Genomic DNA, 19,672 nt, shown 5'->3' with positions numbered 1-19,672 from the left:
ATTCAGTTAAATAAATTGGTCTGTTTAAAGGGAATAGGTGGGAGGAAATTAGGAATACTGATGCTTAGAAAAAAGTACAAATGCAACAGAGGTCTGAGGTGGAGAACTTTATCACTGTATCTGGACTAAAGACAAATACTGTCATTTTGGGCAGGTTTTTTTTTTTTGAGGAAGATTGGTCCTAAGCTAACATCTGTGCCAATCTTCCTCTATTTTATGTGGGAGGCTGCCACAGCATGGCTTGATGGGCAGTGCTAGGTCTGTGCCCGGGATGTGAACCTGTGAACCCTGAGCTGCCCTAGCGGAGCCACACACTCAACCACTATGCCACATAGGGCAGTGTTTGTAGTCCAAATTTTACTGCAGAGTAGGAACTTATGAAATTCTCTCCTGGGCTTTCCAGGAATGAGGGTGGGTGGGGGTAGGAAGGAAAAACAGTTGGGTCATAACCACTTCGCAGAAGAGGGAGTTGGGTGGGGGGGCCTGGCATTGGAACTCTAAACTTAGGATGGTTCTGATACTAGGTAGGCACTCAAGAAATAGTCTTAAATAAGTGTGCTGAAAAATTAAGGGGTTAAAAAAAAGTCCCTGTATGAAAAGATGGGAAGGACTGGTCTGGTAGAAAGGTTCAAAGTCTTTATAAGACCAGAAACAGTTTAATCCTATGTCCAAGAGCAGAGCCTCCCTGGATAAGGGAGCTGGGAGTTTCTGCGTTTGGTTTTATTCAGGATGGGCTCCGCCTCATTTTCTCTCTATGGATTCACGGCAACATGTATCACTAGTTTTGATCATCAAACTAAGAGCTGTGGCCTAGACCATACGCTCCATCCAGTGGACAGTGTAATTGTTTACGTGAACTTCTAAGTCCATCAGATGAGAGGTACTTAAATTCATTTGGGATTTAGAGGAAGATCATTATGTTTGTGAAAATGTGTGGGAATTGAGTATTACACATGGCTTTGTGAAGCCAGTATTACCTATCATTCATTATTGATTTGTCTTGTATTAATACCAAACTATTCCATGTACCTTTGATCTCCTCTACATAAAAGTAAACTTTTTCTTCTCAAAATTCAGTCTGTAACTTGCAAATTGAATGGCCGCTCTAAAGCAGGGCTCGCCGGGAGGCCCTTTGTGCTAGTGGACAGAGTGATCCCCTGACTTCTGCCGTGCCTTTGTGTGTCCCAGCACTCTAGCAACCGGATGTGTCGTGGCAGGTGTGTTACTGCCAACTTGTATTGATTTCTTTTTTATCCCTTCAATTAAAATTTTTCTACCCCTACTCCTCACCCCCCTCCCTTTTCGAAAATTCTCTCTAAATAGCGAAAAGACAAACTCCGGGAACATATGCAAAGGATGCATAATCCTGAGAGGGAGGCCAAGAAAGCTGACCGCATCAGCCGCTCCAAGACGTTCAAGCCTCGCATCACGTCCACGGACTACGACAGCTTCACCTTCAAGTGCCGCCTGTGCATGATGGGCTTCCGCAGGCGAGGCATGCTGGTCAGTGCGAGCGGCTCCGCTTCTGCCTTCTTCCAGACCCACCTGTCTCTCTTCATGGCCACCGCTTTGTGCTGTTTTCTGTACTAAACTGGTCAATAGGTTTTGTCAATGGCTAGGGGATAAAACGGAGGCAAACAATTCCCAATTTGGGATTCTCTCCTTTCCAGGTTCCCTTTGCCCTCCTTCTCTGGTGACCTCTTGGAAGAGGTCTTTCTCTGTCACTTTCACTACTGCTTTTGTTTTGCTTTACCCTTCTCAACGTCCGCTCTTATCATGTTTTATTTCCCTCTTCTCATTTGTGTTCTTATTCAGGAACGCAGTACTTTCTGGTGGGGTCTTTTGCCTTCTCCTCATTGTTCTCTTGAATGCCTCCCTTTTTCATACATGAAGTGGCAGTGGAGGGGAACTTTCCACGAGGGCGGGTCGCGTGAACCCCGGTGAGCTGCAACACCGGATGGCCAGTTCACTGCTCTCAATTCGTTTTGACCTTGTTACAGTTTTTGCAGAATGTATTTCTGCCAGGAGCTAAAGTCATAGAGAATTATTTAAAATTCAGAATCTTAGTTTGTATCTCATTCACTGTCCTCTGTGAGGCCAGGGCACTAAATGACGAAAGGCAGGTTTACATCAGGAGGATTCACCAAAGAAAGTCACGCTAGTGTAATTTTCCTCTTCCCAGCAGCACTTCTTTCAGCGGAAGACTGTGAATGGGATCCACGGTGACCCGATTCACCTTCAGCAGTTGGCTGAATTACTGTTAACTCCCATTGACAGTGACTGTTAATGCTTCAGTTCAGCTGGGTCTGGCGACGCTGGTTCTGGCCAGATGCCTTATTGTTTGGGGCATTGCTTCAGAGAAGTTCCGCTTCTCACAGTCAATATTAGAGGCATTTGTTGGTGATGGGGGTCTCGTCCTCATTTTATTTTTTCCCTTTAGGTAAATCACTTATCAAAGAGGCACCCAGACATGAAGATAGAGGAGGTGCCGGAGCTGACTCTGCCCATCATCAAGCCCAACCGCGATTACTTCTGTCAGTACTGCGATAAGGTAAGGGAGGCTCCTCGCTCTGCGCGCTCCGTGGGAGCCCAGCTCGGAGCCAGTTTGTCTGCGTGGATAAATATATATTAGGACCCTGCAGTTCCTCTTAACAGATGGCTCCTTGTCTCTCAGTAGTTTTCCATTCAGACAAGAAAGCGCTAGAAGTGCAGCCTCATTTTAAGCCAAAATTTTTTTCTTAAGAATTAGCTGGCTTTGTTTTTCTTGTTGTTCCTTCTCTCTGTGATTTTTGTTACAAAAGAAGAGGCTGTTACCAAGAGCTTAGTATATGAATTCATTTTAAATTCCTAAGCTCTGAAATGAGAGTGTTTATCATCCTACTTGTAAAATATTTGGTAGATTTTGGGTTTCTAGAAGGTTGAGGAGGATGTGAAAAAGTTTTGTGGTGGAGTACTCTATTTGTACTATTCCATTCTTTATTTTGGGGCAGTTAGAAAAAAGACGGAAAGGAAATACACATTTATTGTTTCACTGTAATATTGTTTCCTTTTACAATGTAGCTGTGTCAGCTTAAAAGTAAGAAATATTTTTTAAGCATAGATTCACCACTACAGGCACTAGTTGCTATTAGATTTGCCATTTTGGAAGACTCTTTGGCATCTAGTAGTCAACGACATATGTCATGAGAGCTTTCACAGATAGACTAAAGGGTGAACTGACCTTGGAAACAGTTCTCTTTCTATGACTGTATATCCACCGTTTAAACTGTAGGGTAAAGGGTATTTTTACGATTACTATGTTAGATATATAAATTCAAGGAAGATGCCTAGCGTATGTATATTATATTATTATTTTATTCTAATTTATGTTATATCCTTATTCTTCAATATATCTGTTAATATATTTTATTTTTGCCTACATGAATACTTTTTCTCATTTTCTTGTAATGAAATTGTTGATAGTTTGCTTTAAGTAAGAAAGTGGAACTGTGTACTCCTTTCATGGCAAAGCGTTTGAATTTGCAGGTTTATAAAAGTGCCAGCAAGCGGAAAGCTCATATTCTGAAGAACCATCCGGGGGCTGAGCTCCCACCAAGCATTCGGAAACTTCGTCCTGCCGGCCCCGGAGAGCCAGACCCCATGCTGAGCACCCACACCCAGCTCACGGGCACCATAGCTACCCCTCCCGTCTGCTGCCCTCACTGCTCCAAACAGTACAGCAGCAAGGTATGGGAAAGGCTTCTGAGCTAATCTCACTCAGGACCGCCATTTCAGGAACCTCGTAAGAGAAGATGGCGTCTCATCCAGACGCTCTGATGGCTTCTTCTGAATTGATGGGGGACTAGTGGAGGTGTGTTCCTAGTGCAGGTGGCTAAGGAGCTGTTTCCTGAGAACAGGGACCGGAAGCACAGACAGAATGGGAGGAGAATAGAGTGACTTTCCCCAGAATTAGCGCCATCTGATAGCCTGAGCACTCCACTGGTTTCCTGTTTCCTTGGCCTGCTGAGGGTCTCACGTCTGAATATTCTGTGCTCACAGTCTATGAGCGCAGGCGTACGGAAGTACTACAGGAAGTGCAACGATGGTTCTTGAGAAGGGGTCTTGTTGTAGGGAGGTCCCTGTGATTGCTTGCTGCAGGTGTGGTGGGTTAGGGGATGCTGGGAGGTGTTCTGAACTTGCCTGATGGCGTGGGCTCACATAAGTCTTTACATTCTTTTCAGCCTCTTCTTTTTTCCTTTTTATAGCATCGTGCTGCTTTAGGAAGGGTGGGCACAGAGTCAGTGTAGCTCTGATTTTTTTCTTTAAGGCATAACATAAAAGAGAGGGTTTTTACATTTGAGAAAGATTGAAAATAACTAATTCTAGTAATTATTCCTGGTTTTGCCATAATTTTTCAGACCAAGATGGTACAACACATTCGAAAGAAGCATCCAGAGTATGCCCAGCTCCCTAACACCCTGCATACACCACTGACAACAGCGGTGATCAGTGCTACGCCAGCTGTTTTAACTACAGATAGTGCTACTGGAGAGACCGTGGTGGTAAGTGTGAGACTGGTAAGAGCATCTCATCTCCTTCAGGAGCCTTCAGTGTCAACGCCACGTCTGTCTTGTCATTTTGTTGGCGGTGAATGTAGCCCATTATCCTTCAGTTTTCTATACAAGGCATTATGCTTCTGATTGGGTCTCCTAGTCAGTGTTTTCCAAAGCTCTCTGTAAAAGGGTAGCAAGAAATTTTCGGTGCTGCTCATTCGCTATGAGATCGTCAGAACCTCTAGGGTAACTCCACTGTGCCTGACACAGACAGACAGATATCGATGGAGATATAGGTAATCTTCTAACATCTTCTCAACTTTGGATTTTTTCTATCTAATTTGTAGTTCCATGATCCACCAGTGAGATAAACTAAATTTTTGTAGGATTTAAGAGCACTGAAATAGCTGCAGGCAGTAGTGGTACCAACTAATGTGTTTTTTGTGATTTTTCTAGACAACAGACCTACTAACCCAAGCCATGACAGAACTGTCCCAGACCTTGACAACAGATTACCGAACGCCACAAGGGGACTACCAGAGAATTCAGTATATCCCTGTGTCGCAGTCCACATCTGGTCTTCAGCAGCCTCAGCATATACAGCTGCAAGTGGTGCAGGTGGCTCCGGTACCGTATTGCGTTTGTTTCTCTTGACCTTCCTGAATGCTGTATTGCCACTGGCCAGTATGGCAGCTGGGGCCATCAGAGCACCCAGTGCTCAGTGCTGGAGCTGGACCCTATATAATGTGCTCCTGCATGTAAGTTCTGAGTCTAAGGCATTCGTCAAACTTCCCCCCACCCCCAGGCTGTCAAGGGTCTGGATTTAGCAGTGTAAGCGATTTCTGTCGGTAGTAGTCAAGGGATTTTAGGCTCCAGCGTATACTGTGCTCCTCTGCTATTGCAGGACACTGTTAGCGTGAGCTTCCTCCAGCCTCTTCTGAATCCTTCTCCTTGAGCACCCAGGTTGACTACTTGGTGAGGAGCCAGTTTGATAAGTCCCTACCTGGGCGTCCAATGACTTCTGTCCGTGGGAGGTTGTAGGGAATAATTTTGATTCGATCTCTGAGTATCAGTCAGTACCTTATTAGTATAGAGGTATGACTATCTTCCTTCTACCAGGTGATTAGTAGCTCATTCCTACTGATTAGGGAGCTAAAAGAATGACTCCTCCCAGAACTATTGTTTCATTTAATTATGCTGAGGAAGTGTACTCAAGGCACAAGTGAACAAACTTGTTGTTCTGAAATAATTTGGTCTCTGAAAATTTAAAACTAATACGAAAGCAGGAAGTTGGAAGTTGCCACTGTTATTGACTCTTTATTTTGGTTTTCCTATGGGAAGGTTCTTAATTTTAGGCTTTGGAAGAACCTATGAATCCCTGAAGTTCCCTGTAAAATGTGATGTATACGTACATCCTTCTGGTAAAAGGGTCTGTACTTGAGCCATATTTTCAAAGATGTCTGTGATACATAAAAGCTTAGGAATCACTGTTCTAGTGGGTTAATAGTGACAAGCTAAAAGCAAATTCTCTTCTTTGATCTCTTTTAATTGATAACGGTTATGTCATTAAATTTCACTGAATTTTAAGGGATGAAGAGTTCTGATCCCTGAGAGCTTCTCCTTCAGCGTGTCACCAGGAGCTATATTCCCTCTATTTCCTTCTCTTCCAGAATTTAATAGCATTAGTGACTCATGTTTAGAAGGATAATTTTTCTTCTTTTGCCTGGAACGTTCCTAAATGTTTAGTTAGTGGTTATTATTATTATTAATATCTAATGACATTGGGCAGTGATCACGTAATTTTTTTATTGAGATATAATTGCCATATAACATTATGTAGGTTTAAGATGTACAAATGTGTTGGTTTGATACATTTATATTACTGTAGGGTTAGCTAACACCTTTATCATGTCACATATTTATCATTTCTTTTTTTGTGTTAAGAACAATTAAGATTTTTGTCTCTCAGGATCTTTAAAAGTCCTCATCACAAGAAAAAAATTTGTAACTATGTATGGTGATGGATGTTAATTAGACTTACTGTGGTGATCATTTTGCAATGTATACAAATGTTGAATTATTAGGTTATACACCTGAAACTAATATGTCAACAACACCACCAACAAAACAACAAAGAATTTAATGGCTGAATAATATTCCATTGTGTATATGCCACATATTCTCTATCCATTCGTCCATTGATGGGCACTTAGGTTTCCATATCTTGGCTATTGTGAATACTGCTGCCGTGAACATGGAGGTGCAGATAGCTGTTCGAGATACTGATTTCAATTCCTTTGGAAATACACCCAGGAGTGGGATTGCTGGATCATATGGTAGTTTAATTTTTAATTTTTTGAGGAACCGCCATACTGTTTTCCGTATGGCTGTACCAATTTACATTCCTACCAAGAGTGTATAAGGGTTCCCTTTCCTCCACATCCTCATCAACATTTTTTATCTATTGTCTTTTTGATAAAAGCCATCCTAACAGGTGTGGGGTGATATCTCATTGCGATTTTGATTTGCATTTCCCTATCAGCATAATTTTTAAAACTACCTTTTTCTCTAATTTGTGCTAGTTTGGCTTAGGTATGGGCTCTCTGGGGGGTGAAGCATTGGATCTGAAGTTTCATCTATTGTTATATTTCTGTTAGAATATTGTTTTGGCTGAACTTTTTCTCTGGAAATATTTCTCATAACCTCAGTCAGTATGCATTTGGTTTTCTTATCCCTCAGGCCACTTCCCCTCACCAGTCTCAGCAGTCCACTGTGGATGTTGGCCAGCTCCACGATCCTCAGACCTACACCCAGCATGCCATCCAGGTGCAGCACATCCAGGTCACTGAGCCCACGGCCTCAGCGCCATCGTCATCCCAGGTACACGTCACCATTCACTATTCACAGAGGTTACTATGGTCTCAGGGAGCCCGGAGATTAATAAGAGTGAAGAGACATTGTCTTCAGACCTAGTCTCCTTGACTATTGAAATTATACTGTTATTTTTGGGCCTTAATTACAGAGTCTTACCTTCCCCTCCAATTGTTATATTTGTGTTATGGACATACTTACATCAAGGGATTAGCTTCTCTGTCTAAATGGAGCCCTGTGAGATGATTCCTAGAGACAACGCTGGCCTTTGCTTCCTATTCTAAATGGCTGTGTGATAGTATGCAATTACTAACTTGTTTCTATAATTTTATTTTATTTTATTTTTTTTAAGATTTTATTTTTCCTTTTTCTCCCAAAGCCTCCCGGTACATAGGTATTTTTAGTTGTGGGTCCTTCTAGTTGTGGCATATGGGATGCCGCTTCAGCATGGCTTGACGAGCGGTGCCATGTCTGTGCCCAGGATTCGAGCCGGCAAAACCCTGGGCTACCAAAGCAGAGCGCATGAACTTAACCACTCGGCCACGGGGCTGGCCCCTGGTTCTATAATTTTAGAACAGTGACTTTGTGGAGTACTACTGTGTTTGTATGATCGAGTCTATTATTGAGATAGCATAGCTATATCCATTCAAAAAAACTATTAAAGTTTTACCCTTCGCGTGAAACTTTTCTAGGTCTTGCCTTCAAGGAGCTTGGAGTGTAGTAGGGAGGTGACACGTGTACAAGTAAATAGGATATGAAGTGAAGGCATCTCTACCATGAAAGATGCATGTAGGCCCACCTCTGATATTCAGAGGTTCCAGGACAAGCGTACAAATCAAGGTCTGCATGCCATAAGTCTGAGTAGTTGAAAGTTTCTAATCGAGCTAACAAACTGTTGAATAAAATGTTTTATCTTCCTACTTGGCACATACTTTTGTAATGACAAAATTGAAAGATATATGTAAAGTAGCAATTGATACTAAAGAATATGGATAGTGCCAATTCAAAATTAATTGCATTTTTTGCCAAACACCATGGATAGCACTGACAGCCACCAGAGTGGGGCGAGAAGAAGCCGAGAGAAAGGATTTCTCCCTCCTTGGCTGTCTCTGAGCCCTTCCAATTGCTGTAGAAATCCATAGGGTAAACATGCACTTTCTCTACCTTCCTGTTTATTGGAGGTTTTTGGTGGGGTTTGGGGTGAGAGGCTCTGCTGCCTGCCATCTGCCATGGCTGTGAGGTTTCTCATTACTTCTCCCAGACCAAGACAGGCAGTTTTTATCCATGAGGGGGCCCAAGTTTCCCACCCCCACTAGCATCACAATTTTTTTGTTTTTGGAAGATTAACCCTGAGCTAACATCCCCTGCCAATCCTCCTCTTTTTGCTGAGGAAGATGGCTCTGAGCTAACATCTGTGTCCATCTTCCTCTACTTTATATGTGGGACACCTGCCATAGCATGGCTTGACAAGCGGTGCATAGCTCTGCACCTGGGATCTGAACTGGTGAACCCTAGGCCGCCGAAGTGCACAAACTTAACCGCTGTGCCACTGAGCCGGCCCTATTTTTTTGGGGGGCGGTGAGGAAGATTGGCCCTGAGCTAACACCTGTGCCCATCTTCCTCTATTTTTTTGCATGTGGGATGCTGCCACAGCATGCTTTAATGAGTGGTGTAGGTCTACACCCAAGATCTGAACCCGCGAACCCGGGCTGCTGAAGTGGAGCACGCCGAACTTAACCACTACACCACCGGGCCAGCCCAGCATCACACTTTTAAGTTTGTCAAAGGAACCTGAGGCTGGAGGGCCAGGAAGGACTCCTCAGAGTTCTTTCTCAGAATGTGGAGGCACAGGGACAGGCTTCCTCAAGACTGCTTCCCCTATCTTCTCCCCTAGGCTCTATCCTGCACCCTGCGGGGCCTTGTGTGTATCCACATGGACACCCTGACTCGCATGTCTCAGCTTCATCCACACTCCTGTGAATGGTGATCCCTTAGCCACCCCCTTAGTCCCAGGTGCCCAAATCCCTTTAGAGGAGCCCATCTGTAGAAGACAGGACCCCTGCAAGAGGACCGACCCAGGAAAGGGTACAGGGCCATTTCCATAGGGAATGGGAGGGCTGTGGTCCCCAGAGTGTGGCCTAGAAGGGGACGCACATTCCAGGTGGGCACATCCATTTGCCTCATATGAGTAGGGGCACAGCTAGAGAAGGGCTGACCAAGACGCCTGCAGGAGTCTGACGGTGTGTGGGTATATAGATAAGGTACAGGCATTCAGAAGAGGGAAGGGTTATGGTTAGCAGGGAAACAAGGATGTTTTTGTGGAATTGGTGTTTGAATTAGGTCTTGAAGGAGGGATATGATTTTGAGAGGGTAGTTGGGGAAGGCGTTATGATCTGAATATGCTCTCCTTGTGAGTAAAGACACAGAGATGGGAAATTATGGTATGTGTATGGAAAACTATTAGGTTAGGAACAGGAAGTGATATTTGGGAAAAAGTTGGGAAGGTAGTTTGGAGTGGAGTGTGGAGCATTTGGGTGGCACTCTGCAGCTTGGGCTTTATCCAGAGATGGGAATGAGTTGTGTGCGGGCTGTCTGCGCATTCACCTGGGTTTTCTCCGCCCAGCGGCTGGGGTTATCCAGTGCACCTCAAGCGAAGCCATCACTGCTGGTTCCCGCTTCAGTTTGTGTTACAGATTAGCTTTGTGACATAGGCACGTTATTTAGCTTCTCAATTCTTTTAACCTTTTATAATGTAGGCAATTATACTTTCATTCATTTATCTTTCAAACAAGCTTATTGAAATTAAGTTTTTGGATACTCTTGTAGATAATCCTTTGAAAACTAATTAGGGCTTAATTGTTTTGATTGCTTCTTATTAATTCTATTCTTGTTTACAATATTATTTTAGCAACAATACTGTGAGTATCATAATTCATATTAGCCTGATTTGTTTTCTTCAGTTATTTGTGAGCCTTTAATTATGTCGGAAATTTGTAATTTCCTCTTCTTTTTTTCGCTTTCTCTTGGTTGCCGTGCAGCCTCTGAGCCCCTCTTCCCAGCAGTCGCAGCAGGGGCTCAGCCCCTCCCACATACCAGGTGGGTCTTCTGCACAAGGTCAGACCCTCCAGCAGCAGCCGCAGAGCTCCTCTGTACAACACACATACCTACCCAATGCTTGGAATTCCTTCCGCGGCTATTGTAAGTAAGAAATGGGGATAATGTTACAGGTCATGGGTGGGGAATCTGCAGCCATGGGTCATAATTTCATCAGCTTTATAATAGATTTTCTGGACTAAATTATCACTGGCCATTTTGTACACTCTGTAGTACATGTATTGAAAGAGTTTCATGACAAAATTCAAGGCAGTGTGTTCATCTTACAGAGCCACCCGTTTCAGAGACATTAGGAATATCGCTGGAGGAAGTGTAAGCAGGTGGTTTAAATAGTAGAATAGATGGACGTAAGATATGTTGATGGTAATAATTCACCTCTTCTACCAATATTTATTGAATTCCCACATATCAATCACTGTGCTAGACCCTAGGTATACAAAAGATTAATATTGACATTCATATCAGTAATACCACACAATAATAATGTTAGCCAACTTTCGTTAAGCTCTTACTGTGTGCCAGTAATGATTCTAAACCACATATATATCACCTTCAGTACTCACAACACCGCATGAGATAAGCACAATTGTTATTTGCTTTTTACAGATAAGGCAATTTAGACATAGAGTAACTTGTCTCAGGAACAGAGCGAGTAAATGGAGGATTGGAACCCAGGCAGGATGGCTCCAGAGAGTACACTCTGAACCAACCCAGTAGGCTGCCTCTCCTAATAAGATAGTCTTTGGCTCAAAGACATTATCCAGTAGAGAGAGAGAGATGAGTAGTTGTTTTCAAAACCCTGAGATAGTGCTACAGAAGCAGTAAGAGGCTGGCTGCCGAAGGTCAGGAAAGCTAACAGTCTTGGTGGGGACAACGGCCTTGAGTATGAGCTGGAAAGTGTGAGACTTTTATGACTGAAGAGGTGGAAGAAATAGGAATAGAGGTAACAGTTAGACCTAATAGTAGGAACTAGGAGGAATAGGGACCGAGAAGTTAGGAAGGCCAGCGTTGATCTTTCTCTTACTATTAATTTCTTTATTTTATTTATTTATTTTTTTATTTTTAAAGATGTTGTTTTTCCTTTTTCTCCCAAAGCCCCTGAGTACATAGGTGTGTATTTTTAGTTGTGGATCCTTCTAGTTGTGGCATATGGGATGCCACCTCAGCATGGCCTGATGAGTGGTGCCATGTCTGTGCCCAGGATTCGAACCAGCGAAACCCTGGGCCGCCGAAGCAGAACACACGAACTTAACCACTCGGCCATGGGGCTGGCCCCAAATTTTATTTTATTTTTTTGAGGAAGATTAGCCCTGAGCTAACGTCTGCCACCAATCCTCCTCTTTTTGCTGAGGAAGACTGGCCCTGAGCTAACATCCATGCCCGTCTTCTTCTATTTTATGTGGGATGCCTGCCACAGCATGGCTTGACAAGCAGTGCTTCCGTCCACATCCGCAATCCGAACCGGCAAACCCTGGGCGCCGAAGTGGAACATGCGAACTTAATCACTGTGCCATGGGGACAGCCCCTTAATTTCTTTTTTTGAGTCCGTCTCTGTTGTGATTGATCTTTGGCTATATATGTAGATTTGGTATGGAATCAGGCTCAAACTCTACCATTTAGTTATTTTTACAATCTGTTCTCTTAAATATTGGTGGTCCTGGGGAGGCTGAATCTAGTTTCCGGTCAGGGAAAGGCTCCTTCCTGCTCATGGTAAATACCAGTAGAATCCTGTAAATAGACTGATGTTTATACTAAGTTTAATTCTGTGAGAGAAATGTGGAATGATGCAGATAACCATGGTAATAATAGTATGAGCTAGCATTCTAATGTGAGGAAAGATTCTAGAATGGAAATTTTTTATTAGGGAAAAAATTTAAAATGTACAAAAATAGAATGGTATAATGAACACCCCCATACCCATTATTAGCTTCAACAGCTTCGACTCAAGGCCAGTCTCGTCTAGTCTGTACCCTACTGTCATTCTCTCCCAGCCTTCCAACTGTATAACAATCCATAGCATTTCATCCGTAAATATTTTATATCTCTAAAACCAAAGGAATATTTTTTTAAAAACAGAACTCCAGTACCATTATCACACCTAAAAAGTAAATGACAGTAATTCTTTAATACTATCAAATATCCAGTCAGTGTTCATATTTCCGAGATTGTCTCCTAAATGTTTAATGGGTTTGTTCAAATTGGGTTCCAAATAAAGGCCATACATTGCAACTGATTATGTTTTTTGAGTTTCTTTTTTTTTAAATTTAAATTTAAAATTTTTTAATGAAGATTAGCCCTGAGCTAACATCCTCCACCAATCCTCCTCTTTTTGCTGAGGGAGATTGGCCCTGAGCTAACATTTGTGCCCATGTTCCTCTATTTTATCTGTGGGACACCTGCCACAGCATGGCTTGATAGGTGGTGTGTAAGTCTGTGCCCAGGATCTGAACTGGAAAACCCCGGGCTGCTGAAGCGGAGTGCGCAAACTTAACTGCTATGCCACCAGGCCGACCCCTCTTTTTTTTTTTTTTTTCCTGAGGAAGATTTGCCCTGAGCTAACATCTACTGCCAATCTTCCTCTTTTTATATATGAGCAGCCACCACAGCATGGCCACTGACAGACAAGTGGTGTAGGTCTGCGCCTGGGAACAGAACCTGGGCTGCCAAAGTGGAGCATGCTGAACTTAACCACTAGGCAACCAGGGCTGGCCCATGAGTTTCTTTTAATATATGTGTTCTCTCTCTCTCTTTTCAGTTGCAATTTATGTATTGAAGAAACTGGGTCATTTGTGCTGTAGAATTTCCCACAGTCTTGATTTTGCTGTTGGCATCGCTATATTATCATTTAAGATGCTTTTTCCTGTCCCTTTTATTTCCTGTAGACTGGCAATTAGATCTACAGGCTTGATCAGATTCAGGTTCTCACCGTCGCCCCCCCCTCCCCCCCCCCCCCCCGGCCCCCAGACACTCACAGCTGTGGTGTGTACTCCCATCAGGAGGGACATAATGTTTGCTTGTGTCTCTTTTTCCTTTGCTCCACTCTTTCATTACAGATTGCATAGTTGTCATATTCTGACTCTATCAGTCTTTATTCACTAATTAGCTAGAAGACTTTAACTACCAGGTTGCTCTGAGGCACAGTTTGTGCAGGAATGGCAGGATAAATGCTTTAAATATCTGGTTCATCCCCTTTATTTACCACTTGTCAAAACAATGACTTGTTTCCTGGTATTATTCAAGGTGATCCATGAGAGGTGTGTGTGTCCTAGTGTCATTATATACTCAGGAATTTCAACACATTTGGCGAGTTTCAAACCATTGCAGTTATAATTCTCTTTGAGGCTCAGATTATACTGTCTTTGGCTAATGGGAGCGTCTTCAAATTGGCGCCTGTATCTTTTCCACACGTCCCTGTCATCTTTTATAGCATCTCGCATGCTGGTATGACACTATGTTCTGGGCTCATCTTATATATTTTCTGCCTCAGGTCTGGAATCAGCCATTTTCCCAAAAAGCTCTGGTCCCTTTTAGTAGAAAATATTATTTAGAGACTATCAACTGGGTGCTAGAGAGAACTTTGTTTTTAATTTGCTTTAATAATACTGATGGTGAAATAAAATTTAAGTTGTGATTGCTAGGCAGGAGTGGACACATTGTGCTACTAATTCACATCTGAATATAAAAGATAAAAATACTGAGCTAACACGTAAATCTTTGTAGTTTATCTTAAGGTTTTAAAAAATTGTTGCATATTTGTCTTTAATATTCAGAAGCCACATTTGAGGGAGATGTGTTGTTTCCAGTATTTGGTAACTCTCTACTAACCTCATATAATTAATTCTTATCAGAGATGCTTTCACTGCATCAAAAAGTCATATCATCGTAAGATTCTCACAGCAAGCAAATCCATGGAAAATGTCTGAGTGGGGAATGTGGTCACTGGTTAGGTATTTGTTTCTACAACTTGTATGAAAGTCTGAGACCACTGGACTATGAATATTTCCTGTTTTTCAGCATCCGAGATTCAAATGATGACACTTCCCCCAGGTCAGTTTGTGATTACAGATAGTGGTGTGGCAACTCCTGTCACCACTGGTCAAGTGAAGGCCGTTACTCCGGTAAGCTGTGCTGCTCAGGAGCGTTTTCCTGTTCACCATACTGCCCCACCCTCCCTGCCCCTATCTTCTACTCCTCAACTCTCCAAATCTGAGTTGGAAGTACCTTCTCTGTATTCCCAAAACACTTTGTGGTGCTAGATTATAACCCTTATTACAGTTTATCTTAATTATTGGTTTACTGTCTATCTTTTCCCAGTAGACAGTGAACTCCTGGGTCTCTTTATCCTCAGTGCCTTGCACAGGTGGCTGGGCTATAGCAAATGATCAATAAATATCTATTTAATTAATAACTGAATGAACCTCCTAGATCCATATACATATAGATTTGTAATTGATCACCTTTTTATATGCTTCTTGGAAAGTATATGAATCTTCATGACTATTGGTCCTTAACTGGTTTGGGAGAGAATAATATAATGAATCTATTATGGAGCTCTTTTAAACTATTTTAAACAATTCACCCACCCCAGGGTGAAAACCCTTGCCATAAATTATCTTGTTATATTTAGGTCAGGCAGGTCAATGTAGATTGCATCTGCCCCCTCTGTGTTTATCGTCACTGGTTTGTTCTGGCCTGCCTCTAAGTTGTTAGAAGTGGGTACGTTTAAATTAAGAAAAATACTCTTAAGTGGCGAGGGATAGTGGGATGTTCCCAGGGGAAGATCACTTGTTTCCCAAGAGGCTTCAAAGAGGAGCAGGATAGTCTAGTGGCCTCAAAAACTTGATTTTTTATTTTTCAAAGCATACTAAAAGCTCACTCGTTTCTTAGCACACAAACTCACATTAACTAGACTTAGGAGAGATGTATAAATCCAGAGTAACACTTTGTCAATGAAAATAATAACTAATGTAAAATGGAATAGTCTTGGCATGATCAGTGGAATTTTTGCTCCCTGTTGGACCCATTAACTCTCCCTATTTTTTGGCCAGGAACTCATTTGGGAATCTGCTTATAGCCAATGATGGTTCCCGTCCCCCTGCCACAATATATATACGCACAAATTTAATGTACATTTTCAGGGGTTTGTACATGCTCTGAAACCTATCTATGGACTGCCCAGGGGTCCATGGACCCTAGGTAGAGAACCAGCCCCTCCTGTTAGAGAAAGACCCATATGAGAAACCACATCATAATCAGAAAGTTGCCTGATGAGTGTGGACTCAGAACATGTGGCCCTGGATAGATCCCGTGGGTATTTAGCTATGGCTTCTTTCTGGACAGTGCTTGGAAAGGCTACTGTCTGAGTTTTCCTCTGTGGCTTCTCTTTTTCTCAGCCTATGTAGCTGACCAATCCTTCTTCTGACACATTCTTTCTTTAAAAATGTTAACATAAGGAAATAGTTTTCACAATCAGAGGAAAAATGAGGAAAAATAGGACAATGTATGTTTTCATAAAGCTAAATTTATTCTGTGTAAGGGATTTATTCTAAGGTTGTGCTCTTCCTAGGCTTTTGAGTGTTAAAATGTCTCTCATTTGAGAAAGACGAACTCTATATGACTCCACTCATAGGTGGAAGTTAGTATATTGATAAGGAGATCAGATCGATGGTTACCAGGGAAAAGGGGGGGTGGGGGGAGGGCACAAAGGGGGAAGTGGTGTACCCACAACATGACTAACAATAATGTACAACTGAAATCTCACAAGGTTGTAATCTATCATAACATTAATAAAAAAAAAAAAGTCTCTCATTTGACAGTAGCATTTTAAAAATGACTTTACTTGACAAAATAAAATTTGGGAACATTTATTATTACTTTTAATTTTGCTGGTCTTTGAAATTCTGAAGTCTGGGAACCACTGATTTTGCCTGCCTTTCTTGGGGGCCATTCTGCTTCCTTAAGGAGACTTCAAAGATCTCTTCTTTGATCCATTTTATATTAATCTTAAACATTAATTGACAGATAGCAATGTTATTTTATGAATTTCTAAATTCTTAAGAGCAGTGCAATAGTACATGTTTCCTTTCCTACGTAAATTACCATCATGACGCAAATTTCTATACCTAAAGTTCTTTACTCTTATCATTTGGTAGAACTAAGGTGCTCCCTTAAATTACCTCTGTAGTCTTATTATTGTGATTGATCCATCCTCTCTGAAGGACATAGGTAAAGCATCTCCCATAGGTGCCTTTTTTGGTGTCCCCTGGTAACATTTCTTTGCATATTCCTTCCCCCTCACCCCAAGAACCCCCACCTCAGACTTCTAAAGATCCTTTTTCTGCTCTAGGGTCATTTTGTGTTATCAGAAAGTCAACCAGAATTGGAGGAAAAGCAAGCTTCTGCTCTCTCCGGGGGAGTCCAGGTTCAGACAACTGCACACAGTGACTTGGACCCCCAGACCACCAGCCAACAGCAGCCCACACAGTACATCATTACAACCACCACCAACGGGAACGGAAGCAGTGAAGTGCATATCACTAAACCTTAACTTCTGTCCTTGAGCTAGAATGGAGCAGTCACATCATGTGTTTTCTCATTCATACGTCCAAAAGCTTCTGACAATTAGAACTCTTTTTAAGATATATCCTTCATCAAGAGTTTGGAAACCACAGTTTTGACACTCATACATACACTGGGACTTATTTTATCAAGGTCATATTTACCAAACTGACTCTTCAAACCTTAGGAGTTTCTGCCACAGAGTGGAGGTCTTTCAGGGGAAAGTAGATTTCAAGATGGAGAAAATTTGCCTTGCTCTTGAGTTGGTTTTTTAACACATTGTTAAGCCTTACTTTTCCTTTGTGGAAATATTATGTGGTGTTTTGTGTTTGTACCAAAGGTGGAGAAAGGATGTGCCAAGTCCACGGCCACTAGACTTCTTAATTCCAAGCCATGGCACCAAAGGAGACGAGGCATTTTATGGGCATGTTTAGGTCAGAACTGCTTCATCTTGTGAGTTTGTGTTTTCAGTAATTTAACAAAGGGAGCCTATTGAATATGAAAATAACAATGATGAAACAAAGCTTTGACAGTGATGTTCTGAAAGAACAGCTGTCATCTAAATTTTTCTTATTGCTGATTTAAAAAAAAAAATCACCTTTTTTGGAAATCTGTTGTTGGGCTATTGGTAGTGCTTTCCATAGATGCTAGCCATCAGCGGATTAGGCTAGAACCTCATGTTCTGACAGATCTGACTTTACTACTCCACAACGCTGGACTCCTCAGTAAGAGAAAAGGTTGCTTGATGTCAGCAGAATTTAAACTCCTACATTAAAGCATTGCCTCCTCTTCTCTGGTTGGGGTTATATTAAGGAGATATTGGAGATATTGGTACCAATAAAAATCACTAAAGCAATTTTATATATATATATATGTATATATATATATATATATATATATGTAAAGTTAAAAGCACTGAAACCTTGTCTTGCCTTGCAGGAGCCATTTATCATTCATTGGTAAAGGATGAATTCCTTGCTCTTACCAGGTGTACATTCAACTCTTGCTCACAGCATTCAGTGTATTTTAGTACTTCTAATACTATCCTAAAATGAACATTCTTTAAGGTTGGATGAAAAGGTGGCCTTCTTTATTTCTTAATATTTTTAACTTAAACATAATGCAACTCATCTGGACCTTTTGGTAAGATGACCAACTTTACACTTAGGGGAAAAATAAAAATGTGGGGACCATTTATAATATGTTAAGGTAATTACAAGGAGTCTGGAAGAAATCCATATTTAAGAATATTACACTGTTAGTTGAGAGAGGAGAAAACATCTGCCTCAATGATAGTTTTCCTGAAGTGTGTGTTCCTGTTTAGAGTCTTGTTAGCTTATGAATTCAATGGGGAAAAATATTTCCTTTCTTTTTACTGTGCATTCCAGTTGTACACATAAAACATTACAAAAATCAGTATGTATTTTAACAACTTTTTGTGACGTGCTAACACATTTTTAGAGTAATTATTGCATGGTAGAATTTATCACTCCAGAACAGAAAGACCTAACTTCAGTTTCAAATGAAGTTAACTAATTTATTTTATTTACATTTCTGGGTAAAAACTGGTTCTATAAATTAAGAAGTATAGTTGCTTCTCTATGGTAAAGATATCTTTCTGAAAAGTAAACAATTCTGTTGAAATAACTTTACTAATATGTAGATTTTGCACTTTATTTTTGAGACCTCATTCATTTAGTTATCCTTGAAAATTTGGACACTAAAAGAACTTGAGAAAGTTACTTGGTAAATGTGTAGAAACTGAAAATGGACTCTGTCTTTGGTAACGAAGAGGTAACGTCAATATTTTTAATAGAAAACCTTGACCCTTAGTCACAAAATAGAGACTCTGGGTCCTAAAGTCCCATAATGTAATGACTGTAAATATCCTAGTGTCCAGTCTACAAAGACTTGCTAGGTGAAGAATATTAGACTTTCCTAAAGGTCCAGTTTAATTTTTATACCTTAAATTTGGCCCTATTTTGTCCTTTTTAATTTGAACCAACAAGGTACTCCCCCTCCCCTCAGGAATAACTTATTATCACTGAGTGGAATGTTCATTTTATGCCAGTTATTTCAAGTTTTAAAATACACAGAACAAAATATTGTGGAAGGACCTCTTTGTCTTTTTCCCATCTAAGTTTTTTTTTATTTGTCCTTATGTGGAATAAGTAAAACTAATTTGTCTATTATTCACCAGAGATGCAGGTGGCGGTCAAGCCAAACAACACTGTGTTAAGATCAGGTATCCTGCACATTCATTCCAAGGTAATAGATTTTCAAAAGGCCTTGGATTCAAAAAGATGTCAGATTATAAGCCATCTGAAGACCCAATTCGGAAAAAATGTGTGTAGCTAATGTTTATATTGTGGTCTCTCTTAAGACACATTGGCACTGTAGACTTCGATCAGTGCATTTGAAAATTCTGGAGTAGGTTACATATAGATTTTACATTTTTATTGTTTAATTTGTGCCCACATAAATAGATGTTTCATCATGTAAGATTCCTGTTATTCTGGAAAAACCTATTGTTTTGATCTTGAATTATTTTCTGATTTGGAATTATCCTTTCAAAAAACTCTGAAGATGTCTAGGGC

At 41.2% G+C, this 19,672-nt stretch overlaps 1 protein-coding gene across 2 annotated transcripts in view; it reads left to right on the top strand.

The window, feature by feature from the left end:
• The window catches only part of PRDM10 (PR/SET domain 10), an 89,173-nt gene extending 71,307 nt beyond the window's left edge, over positions 1-17,866 (top strand). For both annotated transcript variants that reach the window (XM_070623441.1, XM_008518701.2), the window contains exons 14-22: positions 1,324-1,503; positions 2,441-2,551; positions 3,526-3,726; positions 4,398-4,541; positions 4,989-5,159; positions 7,272-7,412; positions 10,442-10,601; positions 14,532-14,635; positions 16,864-17,866. In XM_070623441.1, coding sequence (XP_070479542.1) covers positions 1,324-1,503; positions 2,441-2,551; positions 3,526-3,726; positions 4,398-4,541; positions 4,989-5,159; positions 7,272-7,412; positions 10,442-10,601; positions 14,532-14,635; positions 16,864-17,064 — 1,413 coding nt within the window. In that variant the 3' untranslated portion in view covers positions 17,065-17,866. The remainder of the gene's footprint in view (positions 1-1,323; positions 1,504-2,440; positions 2,552-3,525; positions 3,727-4,397; positions 4,542-4,988; positions 5,160-7,271; positions 7,413-10,441; positions 10,602-14,531; positions 14,636-16,863) is intronic.
• Positions 17,867-19,672: the final 1,806 nt, after the last annotated feature.

The sequence above is a fragment of the Equus przewalskii genome, chromosome 6 (assembly GCF_037783145.1).
Source record: "Equus przewalskii isolate Varuska chromosome 6, EquPr2, whole genome shotgun sequence".
In the NCBI taxonomy this organism is placed as follows: domain Eukaryota; kingdom Metazoa; phylum Chordata; class Mammalia; order Perissodactyla; family Equidae; genus Equus; species Equus przewalskii.
The sequence above is the reverse complement of the archived record's forward strand: the minus strand, read 5'-3'. Positions and strand labels throughout refer to the sequence as shown.